Here is a 20,321-nt window from a genome sequence, read left to right as displayed (position 1 = left end):
TCAATTGTTAAAGGAGCATCTAACACCACCGCTTGAGCATGACTAAGTTTGGGAAGGGACAAGTCATGTAAAAAGAACAACATTTCCACCTGGGGGCAGCATATAAAGATGAGTAAAAGTACCTAAAAACAGTTGATCCACTGAGGATGCACCACCATCGCACCGTCTCTACCCTTGATACAGGGGATAGAGGCAGCAGGACGACTAGCCCTCGCCAGATATGCCAACAATTTACCATTTTTGTCCCCGAATTCAAAGAGGACAACCTCCCTGTCCGCTAACCTCAACTGGACCCTATCCTTCTGAACAACTAACAGGGACCTTTGAGCTTCGGCCTATGCCCGCTCAGTCACAGGAGAGGGATCCCTGACATATTCTGCCTCCCGAACACCCACCTCCTGCACCGGCTTACCCTCCATCTCCGACCGCAGTTTTCGCTGTCCCGCAACTCCCGCTATGAAGGACCCTCTAATCGTGGCTTTGAATGCATCTCATCTAACTAAGGGGTCAGGATAAGCAGCATTATATTCCCAATAATCAGTATGGGCATTCCCCAAAGCCTAAACAACCGCCCCGGCCTGTAGTCACCCAGGGTGCATGCACCAGATACGGGAAGGGGGAGTCGGGTCTAAGCTTACCAACACAGCAGAGTGGTCTGAGATCCCCCTAGTGGTGTAGGAAACATCTCTTACCGGAGGAAGGAGATCCTCAGATGCCAATGCAAAATCTATTGTAGAGAACGACCTATGGGCCAAAGAATATAAGGAAAAGGAAGATGCAGTCGGATACTTCCACCTCCAGAGGTCAGTCAGGCCCAACGCCACACGCCAAGTGTTAAAGGATGAGGAGCCAGAGTCAGCAGCAGTGGTGCGGTCTAGTATGGGATCAGGAACCACATTGAAATCACCTGTAAAAGGAACAGGGAAAAGACAGTTTGTGAGTGATTAGCTCCAGCACAGAGACATGAAAAGGAGGAGGTATATAAACAGAGACAAGAACAAAGGAGAAAGAACCCAGAGAACAATGTAAAATCACAAACATCCCAAAGTGATCACAGGCTGCCTGTGAAACCGTCAGTGGTAGGGACTTAGTAACTAACACAGATACACCCCTAGCATAGTAGGAATAGGAGGCATGTAGCCCTTCGCAATCCAAGCCCTCTTGAGTGCAAGAACTTTCTGACCTGTAATATGGGTCTCCTGTAGACAAACAATGTGAGGAGATTGGCGTTTCACAAAATCAAGGCATAAGGCGCGTTTAAATTTGGAATCAAGCCCCGGACATTCCAGCTAATCCTCTTTAGGTTCCCCATCAGAAAAGGCAACACTACAGACATCCAGGGGAACCAACAGGGGGACCTGGACAGAGTGGGGCAGAGCATCGGGACCATACACAAAAACACAGCATAGTGGCCCCCTGGAGCCTGGTGGAGTAGAGATGGTCCGGAAAGGCCCGGCAATAGTAGGCACATCATGCTGAGAGGAGGCAGCAAAGCACCCTTTATGGCAGGGCAGATAACAGAAGGGGTACAGAGAGGAACCGCACGGAGTCCAACCAGTCCTATTCAGCCAGGAGCCGCAAGGACTTCACACCTGGCCGACACGGAGGAGCCAGTGAGTAACCTAGGCAATGGGGGAGGCCACGTCCACGAAGCCTGTAATGGCGGCTCCCCTTCCTCACCTCCAGTGAAGCAGCCCAGGCCGGGGACCAGCAGGAACAGCCATCCGCACAGAGGAAAAGCCAAGGGACGATCCCTGGCACAGAGACCGCCGCCCTCAGCAGGAGAGCTCACCGCCGCTCCAGCCACCGCCGTGCACCAGCCTTCCCCCGCATCGGAGAGCCACAGGGGTAAGAACCGGCCATGTATACAGGGTGAGGCTGGGTTCACACCACGGTTTTTACAATAGAGTTCACATATCAGGTTTTTGATTTAAAAAAAAAACAAACGCATTCCTCAAAACCTGACTAAACTGTATCAAAACATGTGTTCAAATTTTTATCTGTATACGGTTAAAAAATATGTCCAGTTGCATCCGTTTTTTAAGAAAAAAAACGTATACGGTTTAAACTTTTCACTCCATTATGAATAAAGTTTCACTTGTTTGATTGAAACTTCAAGAAAAAAAAACTGTGGAAAGTCAAAAACCGTATGCTGAAAACTGGATGTAACCGTACGGACATACGGTTCTGTACAGTTCCCATTGACTCCCATGTTAATAAAAAGTTTACGGTTTAATACGGTTTTTCACCCGTACCAAAAACCGTGGTAGGCCACGGTTTTCTGTCCGGGAAAAAAAGTTAAAAACCGCATGGTTTGAAAAACTGAGATAACCGTATATATTATGGTGCATACGGTTATGAATGGGAAGTCTATGGGCACGGTTTTCCGTACGGTTGCATACTCTTTTTTTTTTATTTTATTTTTTTTATTTTCATGAAACCGTATGCCGAAACCATATAGCAAAATCGTGGTGTGAACCCACCCTAATTTCAGTGTGTACAGCGCCGAGCGGCGGGAGCTCCGGAGCGTGTGACTGCTTAGCTCGGCATCCAAACCACGCCACCCCCGTATACAGCTAGTTTTAGGATATATTATTGTGATTGTTTACCTGTGTTTGCATATTCATTATTAGTGAAATTTGGGTGTCCCTTAGGGGAGGCCCCATTTGTTTGGGATCCCATACGTGGTTGAGGGAAGAGTTTTAGAGTTTTTCTTGCCCTCCCTGTGTTTTAATTGTTTTTATTTTGTGTGTTTTGTACAATATTTTCGATTATCTTGATAATGATTTATATGTACTGATAGTTTTGGTTTGCACCTTATGGTATATGGTATGTGTTGATTATAAAGTGTTAAATATTGGTAGCACCGATTAGGTTTTTTTTAGGGGATGAGCCCACTATTTGTGTCTTTAAACGGGTACTCCTGGGGGAAAACTTTTTTTTTTTTTTAAATCAACTGGTGCCAGAAAGTAAAGCAGATTTGTAAATGACTTCTATTAAAAATTCTTAATCCTTCCAGTACTTATTAGCTACTGAATACTACAGAGGAAATTATTTTCTTTTTGGAACACTGAGCTCTCTGCTGACATCATGAGCACAGTGCTCTCTGCTGACATCTCTGTCCAGAGTAGGAGAAAATCCCCATAGCAAACATATGCTGCTCTGGACAGAGATGTTAGTAGAGAGCACTGTGCTCGTGATGTCAGCAGAGAGCTCTGTGTTCCAAAAAGAAAATAAATTTCTCTGTATTATTCAGCAGATAATAAGTACTGGAAGGATTAAGATTTTTCAATAGAAGTAATTTATAAACCTGTTTAACTTTCTGGCACCAGTTGATTTAAAAAAAAAAAAAAAAGTTTTCCACCGGAGTACCCCTTTAAAAACTTTATATTATGAATTCATAGTGCATGTATAAAAAAAATGCCAATGGGCAAATGACCCCGAAACGGCTGTCCGGGCATGTGGGAGTTGTAGTTTTGCAACAGCTGGAGACACCCTGATTACGAAACACTGGTTTAGGGGCAGAGCTTTTAATGCACTCTCACTTTGTTGGCTCATCCAAATTGTTTTGTATTGTCAGTCTTCTCACCCTTTACCCGTATCAGGTTTGACTCTATTGAACATGTTCTTTTATTAAGGGTATGTTCACCCTGAGGAATTGGAGCAGAATTGAAGAGAAATAATTTCCTTCAGGAAAATCTTTTTTTTTTTTTTTTTTGCCCTTTTTGCCTTCCTACAGAATTTATGCATGAATTTCAGGGAAACTCATTTCGTCAGTAAAAAAAAAAAAAAAAAAAATCCTTTTAACTTCAATGGCCTTTTAACCACAAATTCCACCTATGAACATGCTCAACCCTCTGGCTGGATAGAAATCAGTCTACCTGAATTCTGCTAGCCAAAATTCCTTTGTGTTAACAGGGCATTTTAAAGGGGTTATCTACCATAAGGTGATTTTAGTACGTACCTGGCAGACAGTAATGGACATGCTTAGGAAGGCTCTACGCTTGTCTTGGGGCTAAATGGCTAGGTTGTGAGATTACCATAACACTGTGGCTAGCTTTTTGTGAACTGGTTTTCCTGTTTGAGTTTTCCTTTTTTGACTACAAATCCCATAATGAATTTTTTTCTCCCTCCCACACATCAGCCACCCCACCCATTGAAACATAAATGAGCTGCATCCATTCAAAAGACCTGTGGTTTTCAATCAGGGTGCCTACAGCTGTTGCATTAGTTGCAGAATGATCTCTCTCCCACCAAGCTATCCCTCCACCCATTGAAGCAGACTGGCTCCCTGTCATCAGCTGACTAGTGAATCAGGTCTCGGCCGCATTGCAACCTGGGAAAAATCTGAGACAACAGTAATTTTGTATGCTGGTAAAAATAAATAGTGGGGTAAAAATCACAGAAGAATTGTGAGAAAACCCTAACACACAGGTACAGACACTATATTATGAACTACACTAACTTTACAGCCCCTGTAGCATAGTCAAATAAAAATAAAAATCCTGGAATACCCCTTTAAAGTCAGTGGAATGTTCATTTAAAGAGTACCTATCATCAAAAAACTTTTGATATGTTGGAGCTGATTGTATATAGAACAACTTTAATTAGATTTAATTAAAAAAATGCTTCCTTTTATTTGTATTTTCATTTTGCAATTGAGGCCACTAGAAGTCCCTGGCCACAAGCTTTTTCATTGATTTCGGAATCACGCCGGCCTGGCAGTGAGTCTGAAATTGCAGCGCTGGCTGAGCACGTGACCAGCTCAGCGCAGCTCCCCGCCTGTCAATCAGACAGGTGGGAGCGCTGTGCTCACATGCAGGGCACTGAACACCGAGGATAAGCTGCGCTCTGAACACAGAGGACAAGCAGGCATCTGGGCACTGAGGACAAGCGGCGCTCCGTACACTGAGGACAAGCAGGCATCTGGGTAGTGAGGACAAGCGGCGCTCCATACACTGAGGACAAGCAGGCATCTGGGTAGTGAGGACAAGCGGCGCTCCATACACTGAGGACAAGCAGGCATCTGGGTAGTGAGGACAAGCGGCGCTCCATACACTGAGGACAAGCGGTGCTCCGTACACTGAGGACAAGCGGCGCCCTGTACACTGAGGACAAGCAGGGCTCCATACAATGAGGACAAGCGGCGCTCCGTGTACTGAGGACAAGCGGCGCTCCGTGTACTGAGGACAAGCGGCGCTCCGTGTAGTGAGGACAAGCGGCGCTCCGTGTAGTGAGGACAAGCGGCGCTCCATACCCTGAGGACAAGCAGGCATCTGGGCAGTGAGGACAAGCAGGCATCTGGGTAGTGAGGACAAGCGGTGCTCCATACACTGAGGACAAGCGGTGCTCCGTACACTGAGGACAAGCGGCGCCCTGTACACTGAGGACAAGCAGGGCTCCATACAATGAGGACAAGCGGCGCTCCGTGTACTGAGGACAAGCGGCGCTCCGTGTAGTGAGGACAAGCGGCGCTCCATACACTGAGGACAAGCAGGCATCTGGGCAGTGAGGACAAGCAGGCAGCCTGCTGGGGGGGAATGCGGAAGCAGGCCCCCCCCCCCCAGCAGGCTTCAGTGACGCATGCCCACATCCTCCTGCCAAGTGCTCACACTAAGTGAGCAAGAAGATAGATAAGTTACAGAGCTTTTTAAAACTCTTTAAAAAAAATGTAAGGGCAGGGAAGGTGTTAGGTGTAGTTAGGGAACATAGCTTAATTTTTTTTTTTTTTTTAAAGTGCTTCCTTTTATGTGTATTTTCATTTTGGAAATGTGGCCACTAGGAGTCCCTGGCCGCAAGCTTTTTCATGTAGCTCAACCACAAGGTAAATGGTGTAGAAAAGAAAGGCACCAAATTTGCCAAATTATCTTTTACTATTTCAATTTCACTTTACAAGTTTTTTTTTTGTTTCGGAGCCTATGTTATGGAAAAATGAAAAGGTATCATTATAGTAGTTAGTTATGGCTATTATAGGGCGAGGAGGAAAAAAACGAGAGTGTAAAAGTGAAAATTTGCCCTGACAAGTGGATCGTCATGAGGGACGATTTTAGTCCTGTGGACAAGTAGTTTTTAGTAAATTTTTGTACACCCCTGGTGAAAGCAGTATTTTTTCTCCCGATATTCTCCCCAGCGGCCGTCATACTATTGCCTTACAAGGGTAGTGTAAAAGGGGCCTTGACTCCATAGAAAGGAGATCATCTGCACCCTGGCCGACATGTCCTTTTTTTATGTGCAGATTTTCAAATCCACATTGGAAAAATCTGTGCTGTATATATTACAGCAGGGATTCCCATGAAAGCTAATGGGACTTTAAAAGCAGAATTCATGAAGATTTTGGCATAGAACCCATGTGGACAGATATGCCCTGCTACGTGACAAAATTTCACACTAACTCTCCCTGCCCAGTGACCAGCACTTATCCACATGTTTACTTTGGCTTCACCTTCTCTTTTCTCAAGAAGAGCTTTATTCTGACTAACCTTTTATTTCATCATTCTGTTCCTTATAGTTATAAAAGTTGTTCTGTGACAGATAAGGCAGAGTCTTAGTTTACAGGCTGCATAACAACTGAAAGGGGACCTCTACGTCATTCACAGTCTGAACAGTAAGTGGGTAAAGTACGGTATACATTATAAGCTTCTTTCCAGTCAAAGAATCTCATCATATACACCCCAGGACTTTGCGGAAAATATAAGGAGCTTTGTGGAACTTGTTTTTATTCAAAAAGAGTTTCTGCCGCAACTAAAGAGTATCCAATCCCAAAAACCTTGAGCCACTATAAGTAAATTCAGGTGGACACAATAGCATGTACTAAATCTACAAATTATGCGGACATGTGTCCTAAATGATGCAGACAAATTTTGTGTAAAATGTATTCAATTTACAATACACAACATTACGGATTAAATTAATTATTTTATTATAAATTCATAACACATGCATAAAAAATGACAATAAACTAAAAAAAGAAAAAAATGAGAGTTTGACGGCCATTCTCGACGGGGCACAACGACAGTGTGAATGAAGCCTAATCTGCATCTAAAATCTCAGAAAAATCTGCAGCCTGCACAGTACAAATCTACATCAGAAATCCAAGGGGTTGCAGCAGGTTTTTTCGGTTTGATAATCAGTAGATAGACCAGGAATCTGTCATGTGCGTGGGGCCCTAGTGCATCACCATATTAGTTGTGTCTGGTATAACAGATGTTTCTAATGTCAGCAGATAAAGGTATTATTTACAGACATGTCAGAGCCTATTAATGTGCAGTATTAGACCAGCTCAACTTATATGCATAGGCAGGTTGCCAATTTCCCATGACCTCCCTATAGGCAGTATACAGGTGCCCTTTGGAACAACCACATTCTGCAAATGGAGGCAAACAGCTGCTGTTATGTCGTTCTAAGGACATTAGAGTCCCCGTTTTCTCTCCCCCATGTGTAAGTCATTATTGTTCCCCCCCTCTCCCCCTGTGTCATAGTCATTAATGTCCTCTTATCTTCCCTTGTCTGTCATAAGTGTCCCCTCATCTCTCCCCGTGTATCACAGTCATAAGTGTCCCCTCATCTCTCCCCGTGTCTCACAGTCAGTAGTGTCCCCTCATCTCTCCCCGTGTGTCATTTATTACTTTCCCCTAATCTCCCCATGTTTATAGTCATTAGGGTTTCCTCCTCTCAACCATGTGTCACAGTCATTAGTGTCCCTTCATCAGCATGGCATGGCTTCAGCATCACAATCCACACAGTTTTAGCCCATGTGAACATACCAAATTGGTAGTAAAATATTTTTTTGGGAAAACCCCTTTGAAGAGTTTTTTTTTTCTTTACCATTATTGCTTTGCACTGAAAGAACAAAGATTTTTTTTTCCAATTGATCTTTATTAAAAATACTGTTTACTTTCCGTTCGACAGCCTTCACTGTTATTAGTGTAATCCATCAGAAAAGCAATTTTTTTTTTTTTACTAATTCCTTATCAGCCTGAAATTCCTCCTCTCCTGAAGGAGCTTCTTATTTATGATTGAACACAAATTAGGCTTCATTCACACTGCCGTTAGAACACGGCAGTGTGACATCCGTTGGGGGAGCCGGGAGAATAGCGGGAGAAAAAATACTACTTGCGCCGTCTTTCTCCTGCTATTCCAGTCAAAAAACAACGGCTCCCATAATAGTAAATGGGAGCCATCGGGACCTGTTGTTGCCCGTTGTGCCCTGTCACGAGAACAGCCATTAAAAAAAGAGAGAGAGACTTTAGCGGCCGTTCTTGACGGGGAGCAACGGCAGTGTGAAAGGGGCACTATAGAGTCTGTAGAACAAATAGTAAATCTAATTTTTAATCAAGACCGATGGAGATTATTTGTACCATAATGAGTCCAAAGCAAGAATAATTAAATGCTTTCAAAGGTTTCTATAGCTTTTAAAGGGGTTGGCCCACTAATAGCATTTACCACAAATTCAAAGGATAGGTGATACATGTGTGATTGCTGGTGGCCTGACTACTCGGACTGCCTCTGATTATTCACAAGAAACACTCGGGGACTGCCGTTCTCTTGGAGTGGTAGTGCATACACGGCCTCTACTCCATTCACTGTCTATGAGACTGATAAAGATCATACTGCTAGTAATGTCAATCCCATAGACATTATACTTGCGTGGCCAACACTCTATTCCCAAGGGGCCATTGTGGACTGCTGATCTCTTGATTGATGGAGGTCCTGGTGTTGGGTCTACCAGCATTTAGCCATTTATCACCTATACATAATGAAGGCTATTAGACTCCCCATATAAAGTAGATTGTAGTCAAAGACCACATGATCTGTGCATCAGTAGCAAATACACACAGGAATGAAAAAGAATTAAGGAGGCAAAATAAGTTAAATGAGAACTCTGGAACTAGACATCTTATCCGCTATCTATAAGTGTCTGATGACCGTGGGTCCGGCCGATGGGACCCCCTTCGATCTCCTGCCCAGCATTCCAGTAATCCGCATTCATGCTGTTTCTCCGCCTCTCCCATAGAGATGTATGGAGGGGGGGTGTTTTGTACCAGCTGACCTGCTGTGTGCGAAACGTCACACACAGCAGCTCAGTCTGGGCTCCATACCGGAGATCGTGGGGGTGTCCCAGCGGTCGGACCTCCATTAAATAGACATTTCTCCCCTGTCCTAAGGATAGGGGATACACTTCTTAGCACTCGACATCGTCTTTAAATATGGCCACAGACAGACAGAAGATGGTTATATTTTACTGCAGTTTCTGACATTGAAATAAATAGTTTTCTTCGTGTTTGTACTTTTAATGTGAGAGCTACACATAAAGGATCCGGCCGGTAGAGCTATCTTTGACTCGCTTATGGAGGATACTTTTCTGTTTCTTCCTTTCCCTCACCCTTCCTCATCCTGTATTTCACATCGCTGTCTTTTATAATCTGTCTTGAAGAAATAAGATGAGTTGCTTTAATCAGCCTAAAGTAATCTGAGTTAAGACCCACATGGTATTATAGCGAGGAAAAGAAGGTATCTGACATTGGATACTAGGAGACATGAATAATAATGTGTTGGTTAGTACACAGACAATATGCTAAACATGCAAATATGCTATGCCGTACTGCATACTCAAAAAATATTAACCTTTTTTATATCGTGCACAAAAAAGGCACATGTTACAGCAGATCTTGTCCTCACTTATACTTAGTAATAGACATATTTTCCTTTATAGATAATCATAAAAGATTAGTTATCAGTGAATGGGAAAAGCATGACTGACTGTCACAGGACAGAATTTCCTCGCTGAATTTCCTCTTCGTCTTCAAGCAAAAACCATGTTCACACGGCATAAAATGTGCAGAATGTCTGCGCGGAAAACACAGGAGGACATTCCGCACATTTAAATAATGCAGCTGGCACTAGGACCGTTCGGAAATGCATAGACAATGATGCATTTCTGAGCGAATCCACAAAAATAATAGACAAGTATATTTTTTTGCTGACACCGGAATCGAGTTTTCCACAGCAGAAATATCTGATGAAATCAATGGCACTCTTCTACAGCGGAATATGACATTCCGCCATGTGAACATACCCTTAAGCAGCTTTAAATGGTCACTCTCATTAAAACTAATTTTTGCTATTGCACTCCTTATCGTAAATAAAAAATCTTTCTAATCTACTTTGTTTAAAAAAAATGAAGTTTTCTATGTTTTATTTGTATTTAAATAAGCTGCCACTAGGTTTCTGCCTACTTGTCCAGAGCACATTTCCCCATATTTCTTACACAGACTTTGGACTCCTGCTGACCTGTTAATCAGGAAATGCAATCTGGAGTGAAGGGTGTGTGTGTGCAGCCTTATCCAATCATAGCTCATCTCGCACTCAACTTCTCTGGGCTGTGTGTAGCAGAGTGAGGGAGGAAGTTCTACCCTGTATGGCTTCAGATGATGTCACACCTGCTGGGGAAAGCCCCTTCCCAGTCTGTGAATCTGACTGAGACTGAGCAGAAAATACAGAGCAATATCAAGGTAGAAAACTAAAAAATAATAAAAATAAAGGCAGGGGGTGGTTTATCATGATGGGGGCAGTGAACTGGGAGGATTATAAAATGTAACAAGATCATGAGAGGTACTATTTAAGCATAATTTCCATGTGGAAATTCTGCCAGGAATCCTTGTGGAATTAAAGTCCCATTGATGTCTAAGGAAGGTCCTTATGTGGATTATTTTCTACTTCAAAATGGGTCCTTGAGGAGGCTAGCTTCTTGGGTCCTTGAGGAGGCTAGCTTCTTGGGTCCTTGAGGAGGCTAGCTTCTTGGGTCCTTGAGGAGGCTAACTTCTTGGGTCCTTGAGGAGGCTAGCTTCTTGGGTCCTTGAGGAGGCTAGCTTCTTGGGTCCTTGAGGAGGCTAGCTTCTTGGACTTTTGTGCCGACACGCTTCTAGTAAAATGCAGCGTTACAGACATTCTTCAATAGACTTCTCTAAGCAGAGATCGGGGTTTAAAACCTTTTTACACTCTAAAGCTTGAATTACACTATATAAGCCTATGTGGTCAAAGGGGCCAAAAACTAGTGAAAGCATTCTCAGAGCTAGTTGATATGGTTGCAGAGGTACAAAATCTTTGTCTGCCCATTTTTTGGTGTAGGAGGGGAAAGTTTGTAATTGGCTCCGCTTCGCTTATTGGCTTCGCTTATTGGTCATCTGATCGGTATAGGGGATGGGAACTATACGGAGTTCCTATTTGACTCATGACTTTGTTGTCCACTCATACAATAGCTGTGAAACACAGATCATGAGACTAACTTGTGAACTGGAGCCTTGCACAGAAAATGTCATGTGCTGTGAACTGTACAAGGCAAAAACAAAGTGACCAAGATATTATCTACAGTATTCAGAAGAGTAGAATTAATTGTCTTGGTTAATTATTTCAATTTTGGGTCCAAACCACACAAGGCATACAGATCTTTATGATTTTTTGGAATTCTACAACATTCTGCTGGGGGTCTGGATAGAAGCTACATACACACAGATCAGTCCTCTAGACATGTGCAGCTGCTTTCATGAACCAAATCTCTTTACATTATTTAGGGACAATCATTGACCTGTATTGATCACTCCTGCCATATAAATGGTAACAATATGTTATTTCAAACCATCCCACCTTGTAGAGATTTCTATGTGTAATAATATAAAAACATGTTGAACAAATGTAACACTGATATGTGTGCATATCGCAAGTTGGATCTTCACAGAATTGTAGCATGTGAACCCAACATTGACCAATATTCCTCCATGTAGAAATAGTGCTGCATAAGATAATGCTGCTTGTGGGTTAGAGCGGGCATTGACCTTTCTCCTGCTTCGTTTTAACAGAAAGATATTTTGATTTGGTCTTCAAGAGGCTTCCAAAGTGCGACCTTCCGGAAGAGATAAAGAAGTAAGTATTACTTTTGTAACTAAAATGGGGTTTATATATGAGAGGGCTGTGGGCAGGGCCGCCCTAATTATTCATTATTGCATTTTATAACCCCCTAAGAGTCTATTCACATGTACAGTATTCTGCGCAGATATAATTCGGAGATTTGATGTGCAGGATTTGACGCTGTCTTCAGTCATTTAGTTTACATTGAAATCTGCAGCAGAAAATCCTGCGCATCAAATGTGCGCATCAAATCTGCTCAGAATTAAAAAGGTAAAAAATAAGTAAAATGATTACCTTTTTACTGCGATCTGTGATCGGTCACCTAAGCAACTGCTTCAGGACTAAAGTGCCAGGAATACATATATTATACACACAAAGTATGTATACAGCCAAGACAGTATATACACACAGTGGGTGAGTATGTACTGTATATAGTCCAGAAACTTATTTTTATGAAAAAAAAGCTCCAAGGGTTCCACAAGATATTGCAGGCCCTCTTCTCCTCCCAGACAGTCACCATCTGCAGCCTCTCCTTGCCTGTCCTCCTCCTCCTGTGTTACGACAGGAGAAGAGAGGAGGAGCCCATGAAGAAGAATGGAATGCAGCATCTTGAGTACATGGCAATTTCCAGGCAGGCAGCTCAGAGGGCTCAAGAGGGCAGCTGTCCCATATGCCCTACATTAAAGATGGCCCTGGCTGTGAGTGATGTAAAATTAAAAAAAAAAGTGATACCCACCTCCCCTGATCCCCCATACTAACCCCCCCCCCCCCCCCCACACACACACACACTGATATTCCCGGTCATCACTTTTTCCTGGTTTCTGTAATCATCACTGACTGGCTGAGTGGGTAGGTCCTTGTATCAACACAGACACAGGAAAGTACAATACAAGGAGTACTGACACCATGACAGCAGTGGGGGAGCAAGGGAGATAAGTGTTTGGTTATTTCTCTATTTTACAGGACCCTGAGCTTGAATCTTTTAAAAAATGTTTGATTTAGAATAATGGAAGTCGCTATAGACTGAGTGCCCACCTCCTGGGATGATGTTAATGCATGCACTGCTTCTTTTTTTTCTTTAGTATTTCTTGCAAGAAATGTGTTGTTGTTGGGAATGGTGGCGTACTCCGGAACAGCACACTTGGCAAGAAAATCGACAGCTATGATGTAGTAATACGGTACAGTGACTTCTGAAATTCTTTTATTTGTCCTGTGTGTTTGGTGTTCAATGGGAATAGGGCATGTAGCCAGGGGGCACCTCAGGTCTGTGTGACTCTCAATTACAGAGGTTGGCATTCCCAGATTACAATTATATTACTAAATTATGAAAATTATATTTTGGGTTTGTAGCTCTACTGACAGAGCCTTAGTGGCTTGAACTGGATCAAATAAAGGGTTGGAGTGTTGCTAATTTGTTTTAAAGGAGTAAAAGGAGTACCCGAGTGCAGGAACACTGTGTCTGTATGCGTGGGGTCCAACTGCTGGGACCCCCTTCTAATTAGGTATCTGGATCAGCATATTCTCGATAGAGAGAAATCACTCTGACATGCAGTTCACATAAATTATACTTCCTGTATTTTTAACAATTCCAAAGTTTTTATAATCTTGTAACAATGTGCCGTGTGCAAAGTTATACGTCATGAATAACTGTCCTTGTGATTGGTTTCTTCCATCTGCAGGTGTTTCTTGACCATCACATGGCCTTATCATCCAGTGGTGTAGCCCCTGCTCGCGCACCATCTTGAGACATTCTTTCATTCTCGATGGGATGGGGGAGTGAGTTAGTGAGTGAAGAGGATTGGGGGGAGGGGGGGTTGAGTGGCCTTTTTAGCAAGCATATTCTGGAATAGACATTTTAGCTCACCACATTTCTGCACTAGGAGTACTCCTTTAAAACTTTTAATCTATCTTTAATCTGACCACTGGAAGATACAGAAGCATAAGTGCTCTGTTCATAATCTGTACATCAGGAAACAAAAATAACATTGAACCAATGGCCCAATTGTATGCAAGGCGCTTGTGGTCACGTTCATCATATTACCCAAGAGCATTTTCTTTAAAGGTTATTTTCGTTCAAAACACCTTGATGCGATCACTAGTTACAGTCTAAGCAAGGAAAGGGCACTAGATCACACTCAAGTGAGACTGTGCTGCCACACACTTTCCCGGCTTATAACTAGCAATCGCAGGGGGTCTCAGGTGCGATCAAAGCTTTTGACATGCTTGGGGTTACAACTAAAATTAGAGCCAATATAGTATTCAAGTCAGTGTACATGTAAACAACAATGAACAACTATCTGAAAACACCAGACCAAAATGATATCAAAATAAAAATGTAATGATTACTTAAAAGCGCATAAAACACATAAAAATGTAAGTCAGAAGTGGCAGCAACCAAACAGAAAACAAACAGACAGGGAATTATATAAGAATACCACATGTCTTCAAACAAAATGGCGAATAAATAAGAGCTACATTAGTTGTAAACCATTGCAAATATATATGCTGCAAAGTGCTAAGTAAAAGTATTGATACAGCTGGTTGCATGAAGCAACAAATAAACAATATGAGAACCTCAGTATATGGAAAAATTAGGCACACGAGTACAGGTGGCTGTACGTGTTTATTTTCTCCTGTTAATGGATGTATATTTTTTTCTTCCTAGCTTGGATTCTCACAGTGTTGCTCTTTTCTTTATTCATGTAGCCCTGTTTGCGAGGTGTTACAGGTAGTTTCCCAGCTGTATCATGTACCTATTCTTAGTACTTTGCATGCACTGTGCAACATATATTATTTGTTATGGTTTACAATTGACGGAGAACTTTCTTATTAATTTGCCATTTTGATTAATGACATCTGGTATTCCTATTTCGTTTCCTGTTCCCAACCAACACTTTTTTTTTTTTTTCCTTTCTGGTTGCTGCCACTGCCATATAAAATTGTATGTGTTTAGGCTTTTAAGCAATAATAAAATGGTATCTTATATTAGTTTGGAGTCTGGTGTTTTCTGATGTTTATGTCTGTTTATGTCCGATGTTTATGTTTATGTCTGTTTTTTTTTGTTTTTTTTTTAAGTAATAGTAACCCTTTAAGCACAGACCCAAAAATGTACACCCCAGTGTGAATACAACCTATGGATCCTTTTCAATGCCCATTTATTATATGACATTTTATTGTGATACTATATAGTACGTATACAGGGAAATGTCTTTAAGAAGACCACCCAAAATTGCAGAAAATTGTCCCTCTGTGGTCTCCGCAAAGAAAATTTCCACAGTGCAAAATGTGTGGTGGCCTGAAAACTCGTCTCAGGAATCCTTGGATAAGGGGGTGGTCTTTTGGAGAGGTTTTACTGTAAAGCTTTTCAGCTTTCTGTTTTTGAACATTTTACTAATGCAGTCTGGTTCGTTGTAAGCATTGTGGTGTTGAGTTTAGGAACATTATTTGCATGTGTTTCTTGTACTGAGTGTTGAGGTTTCCTCTTAAAGGGGTACTCCGCCCCTAGGCAGATAAGATGTCTGATCGCTGGGGACCCCAGCAATCTCGACTGCGGCACCCCAGACATCTGGTGCACAGAGCGAACTTAGCTTCATGCCAGATAACTGGCGATGCGGTGCGGAGGCTTGTTACGTCACGGCCATGCCCCCTCAATGCAAGTCTATGGGAGTTGGCGTGATGGCCATCACGCCCCCCTCCCATAGAGTTGCATTGAGGGGGCGTGGCCGTGAAATCATGAGCGGGACGCTGCCGTGATGTCACGAGCCTCCGGAGCTGCATCTTACGTTCTAATGAATGCCGGGTGCAGCAGGGTAATCGGGGGGTCCCCCAGCAGCGGGACCCCCACAACCAGACATCTTATCCCATGTGTTTAGGGGTGGAGTACCTTTCTAAAGTCCTAAAATAAACTATTTTCATACAAATTTAGCTGTTAAAGGGGGTTCTCAGATATAAATATAATACAAATTTGTGCATGTTAGGGTTACAAAATAAAGAAATGAGGCCTACTTACATACCTGCATTTAGTGTCAGCACTCTTGTCCACCCTGGTGCCTGCATCATCTGATGACAACTTTCCCCAGCACAGACAACCTCTTTTTATGTTTGTCATTGCATACATAAAGTGTTTATAAACTGCAATTATTATTATTAAATAATATACTTGTTTCCCCACTTAAAGAATGAATGATGGCCCTGTCCTTGGGTATGAAGAGGATGTCGGTCAGAAGACTACGTTCCGTCTTTGTTACCCTGAATCTATCTTTGCAGACAGTTTGCACTATGATCCTAACACCACAGTGTTGCTCATGATGTTCAAGCCTCATGATGTCAAGTGGTTGTCAGAATTACTGTTACATAGAAGTGTGGTAAGTATACAACAGCCCAAGATATAGAACATTTCAATATTCCATAATATTTTAGGTAGATACTGGTTTGATTTCTGTTTAAAAAACATATTTGCATAAGAACCCACATGCAAAGTTTGGGAAAAGGAAGTTACCAAAGTTAATATGCAAACATTTTGGATGCGTTGTCAGGGTGTAGGTTGGAAATTGGTGACTCTGCCCTTTGAAGTCTATTAGCGAGAAATGGCTGTGAATAGAAACATAACCCTGTGATTTAGGGTACTGTTTGTAAAGGGAATGCTTCCATTAGAAATAGTGAACCCCCCCCCCCCCCCCAATTGATCTGATCTGGTCTTGGAGAAAAGTGAATAATGCAGCAAATGTACTACATCCTAAAGGAAATCTGTGATCAGCATCACCCGCACTAACTGATTGTTCTAGACTTGTAGTGTGGCTGACGCTGAAGACAGTGGTACTTACGGTTTGCTGGTTTCTTTTTAGCATTATTCCTGATTTTAGCATTATTCCTGAATTTTTATATTATGCAAATGAAGTAGCTTGGTGCACAATGGGTATTCCCAAGCTGATCCTCCTCCTCTGGGAAATCTTTCTCATAAGCACAATGGAGAATGGTGTTTACCATGAAGATCCAGGCCGGACGTCACAATAGGGATATTTGCATAATAATTTGCACAATAATGTAATATTTCTAGATTAAGGGTAGGGTCACATGGAACGGATCCGCAGCGTATTTTACGCTTCGGATCCCCTGATGACGGACCCTACAGTATGCCTCCAGCTGTGCCTGCCTGCTTGTAGCTGTAATCCACTGCTACAAGCAGATCTTACAAGCGATCTGCTCCCTGAGTTAGGCTGAGAGCGGCAGCGATGTCTGAGAGTACACTGCACATGTGCGCGGTGTCTCGCAGGACACTGTGTGTCTGCGAGTGGAGGTGGATTACCGCTACGATCAGACACAGCTGGAGGCACACTGTTGGGTCCATTATCGGCAGATCTGCAATAAGATCTAATATTCTCCCCTTTTCCCCAGGACCGACTTGAACCAGAGGATGCACTGCAGGCATAGAAAATCAGCGATTTCTTAACATAAAAAAATATTAATGTAAGACATGTGCTTTGTTACCGGAAACACATTCGATATGAGGTGGAGTAAATTACCCAACCTGTCTTTTGTAAATGGACAGATTAGGGAGGATCTTACAGTGACGAAAATTGGGTAGAGGGTGGTTAGTAATTCTCTATTTTAATTCGGTGGCTTTAGGTCAGTGTTTTTGAAACAGTGTGCCTCCAGCTGTTGCAAACTACAACTCACAGCATGACCGGACAGCCGAAGGCTGTCTGGGAATGCTGGGAGTTGTAGTTTTGCAATAGCTGGAGGCATACTATTTGGAAAACACTGCTTTAGATGTTTATTGCCGCTTATTGCCAGTTACGATACTTACAACGCTTTAGATGTGAGAGTTAACTTTTATTTGACCAAGGTATGTCTAATGTTCTGCATTTAAGGAACAGAACTTCACACCCCGCCCCCCCCTACACACACACACACACTCCTATAAATAAATAGTGCAAATGTAGATACGAAATCTTTTCATATATAGTATATCACAGAAACGTGTTTACTTTTCCACTTGCCAGTCTCTTCTTTTTTTCCTCCTTCTGCACTGATTACTGGTACTCCGTACTATGATAAAAATCTTGTTGAGGCCACAATATATTTCTGCTTGTTTTAAGATAGATATAGATATATATATACAGTGGTCCCTCAACATACGATGGTAATTCGTTCCAAACGACCCATCGTTTGTCGAATCCATCGTATGTTGAGGGATCCGTGCAATGTAAAGTATAGGAAGCTGTACTTACCTGTCCCCGCCGCTCCGGACCAGGTCCTCACCGCTCCCGCTGCTGTTCCAGGGGCTCCCGATGCTGTCCCGCTGCTCCGGTGTCTTCTTCGCGATCCTCCGGTGTCTTGCGCATCTTCTGCAGGGTCCGGGCCTCGCTTTCTGGTGACGTTATTACGCTGCTGCGCAGGCGAGGCGTGCGTAGCGACGTAATAACGACACCGGAAAGCAAGGCCCGGACCCTGGAGAACATGCGCAAGACACCGGAGGATCGCGAAGTGGACCCGGAGCAGCGGGAATAGGTAAGTGAACCTGCCCGGGATGCTTAAACTGCTATCCGACAGCAGCTTAAGCATTTTGCGCTGTCGGATAGCAGTTAATGCGATGGCCCCGACATATAAAAGCATCTGAGAGGCCATCGTATGTCGATTTTATCATATGTCGGGGCCATCGTAGGTCGGGGGTTACTGTGTGTATGTATATATATATGTATATATATATATATGTATATATTTATTTATTTATTTTGTTATAACACTGTGTTATGGAAACCCCCAGAAGTTCTTTTCATCAACATTCAAATAGAGAACAAAAATAGAGAAAGAAAAAAATAAAACACAGCCGCACATCCACAATTTGTATTTTGATCCATTTGCTTCTCAGCATAAATTCAAACACTAACAGGTTGTTAGTATACATTTGATCAAAAATTACAAGCCCACTCACCACATCAAGGCAATCTAGTCAAAGTGGGTCCCTAACCCAACATTGGCATAGCGCCGGGCAGTGGCCATCACCGCAACACCATGCCCACAGTGGTAGCAACCCAGTGGCAAGGCAGCCCCACTGCTGCCCAACCAAGCCCCTGGCCCCGGGCCACACCACCCCACAGACAAAGCATCACAGTAACAATGACCGCCGCAGTGCAACCACACCAATGTGAATACCTACCAAGTGCTCTCTGCCAGAGGGCTGGGAGAATGCTAGGAGGAAACCCTTATGCAGTCTCCTGCTAATTAAAAACGCCTGGGCCGAATGGGTGGAGCAGAGTGCTGGCTATGAAAGAGGGGAGAGACTACAATTGTAAAACAAAATAGAGAAAAAGAAGCCCAGCCGCACATCCACAATTTGTATTTTGATCTACTTGTGGATGTGCGGCTATGTTTCTCTATTTGTGTTGTTCAAACAGAAAACACACTCGCACGTCATTTTTTAGATGCATTTATATTGTATTTTACCTTCAGCACAATACATGAACAATACAAGGCAGTGAAAAATGAACAAAGCATAAGTCACCCAAGTGTGCAATGTAGAAAGTCCTCTGCCCTGTATGCTTCACTCCCGCAAGGGCATCTGAAGTCTGGGACTGTATTCACAGAGGAGAGCAAGTGTCCGAGCACATTCTGTGCTGTAGCGGTTGACTTACACTTTGTTCATTTTGTTCACTGCCTTGATGAATTGTGCTGAAGATAAGATGCAGAAGCACTACTTCTATGCAACTAAAAAAAATGATGGTTCATGGTGTTTTCTTTGTTTGAAAATAACAGCCATAAACATTGTGTGAACATGGCCTTAACCCCTTCCCTCTCAGGCCAGTTTTTTCCTCCTCACCTTCTAAAAATCATAACACTTTAAATTTTCCACCTAGAGACCCACATGAGGGCTTGTTTTTTTGCGCCATCAGTTTTGCTTTGTATTATCATCAATCATTTCACCACAAAATCTACAGCGAAACCAGAAAAAAATATTTATGTTGCAAAATTGAAAAAAAAAAAAACAGCATTTTTTAAATTTTGGGGGCTTCTGATTCTACGCTGAGCACTTTTTCAATACAAATTACACATTATCCTTATTCTGTAGGACCATACGGTTACAAGGATACCTAATTTATATAGGTTTTATTTTATTTTACTACTTAAAAAAAAATTATAACTACATGCACCAACTATTAAAATATAATGCTAATTAAACCACACAGTCAAAAGCGCAAGGCATGGCAGACTTGGAGCAATAGACCACTGACCGGACAGCGAGGAGCAAGATGAGAAGCCTCCTGCTGTCCTCTCAGCGATCAGTGCCGCATGCTTTTAGCCACAGGTCCCGGTCGTTGCTAGCTGCCGGGCCCGACTCGCTATGACGCGGGGCCACACGTTATAGAATGGGAGCCAACCCATGACTTACATGTATGTCATGGGTCGGGAAGGGGTTA

At 42.8% G+C, this 20,321-nt stretch overlaps 1 protein-coding gene across 4 annotated transcripts in view; it reads left to right on the top strand.

Moving 5' to 3' along the window:
- Positions 1–20,321, top strand: part of ST3GAL6 (ST3 beta-galactoside alpha-2,3-sialyltransferase 6) — a 179,944-nt gene that overhangs the window by 147,143 nt on the left and 12,480 nt on the right. For all 4 annotated transcript variants that reach the window (XM_056559307.1, XM_056559306.1, XM_056559309.1 and 1 more), the window contains 3 exons: positions 11,856–11,919; positions 12,987–13,082; positions 16,082–16,268. In XM_056559307.1, coding sequence (XP_056415282.1) covers positions 11,856–11,919; positions 12,987–13,082; positions 16,082–16,268 — 347 coding nt within the window. The remainder of the gene's footprint in view (positions 1–11,855; positions 11,920–12,986; positions 13,083–16,081; positions 16,269–20,321) is intronic.

Source organism: Hyla sarda, chromosome 2, assembly GCF_029499605.1.
Source record: "Hyla sarda isolate aHylSar1 chromosome 2, aHylSar1.hap1, whole genome shotgun sequence".
In the NCBI taxonomy this organism is placed as follows: Eukaryota; Metazoa; Chordata; class Amphibia; order Anura; family Hylidae; genus Hyla; species Hyla sarda.
Note: the sequence above shows the minus strand (reverse complement) of the source record. Positions and strands in the feature narration are given on the sequence as shown.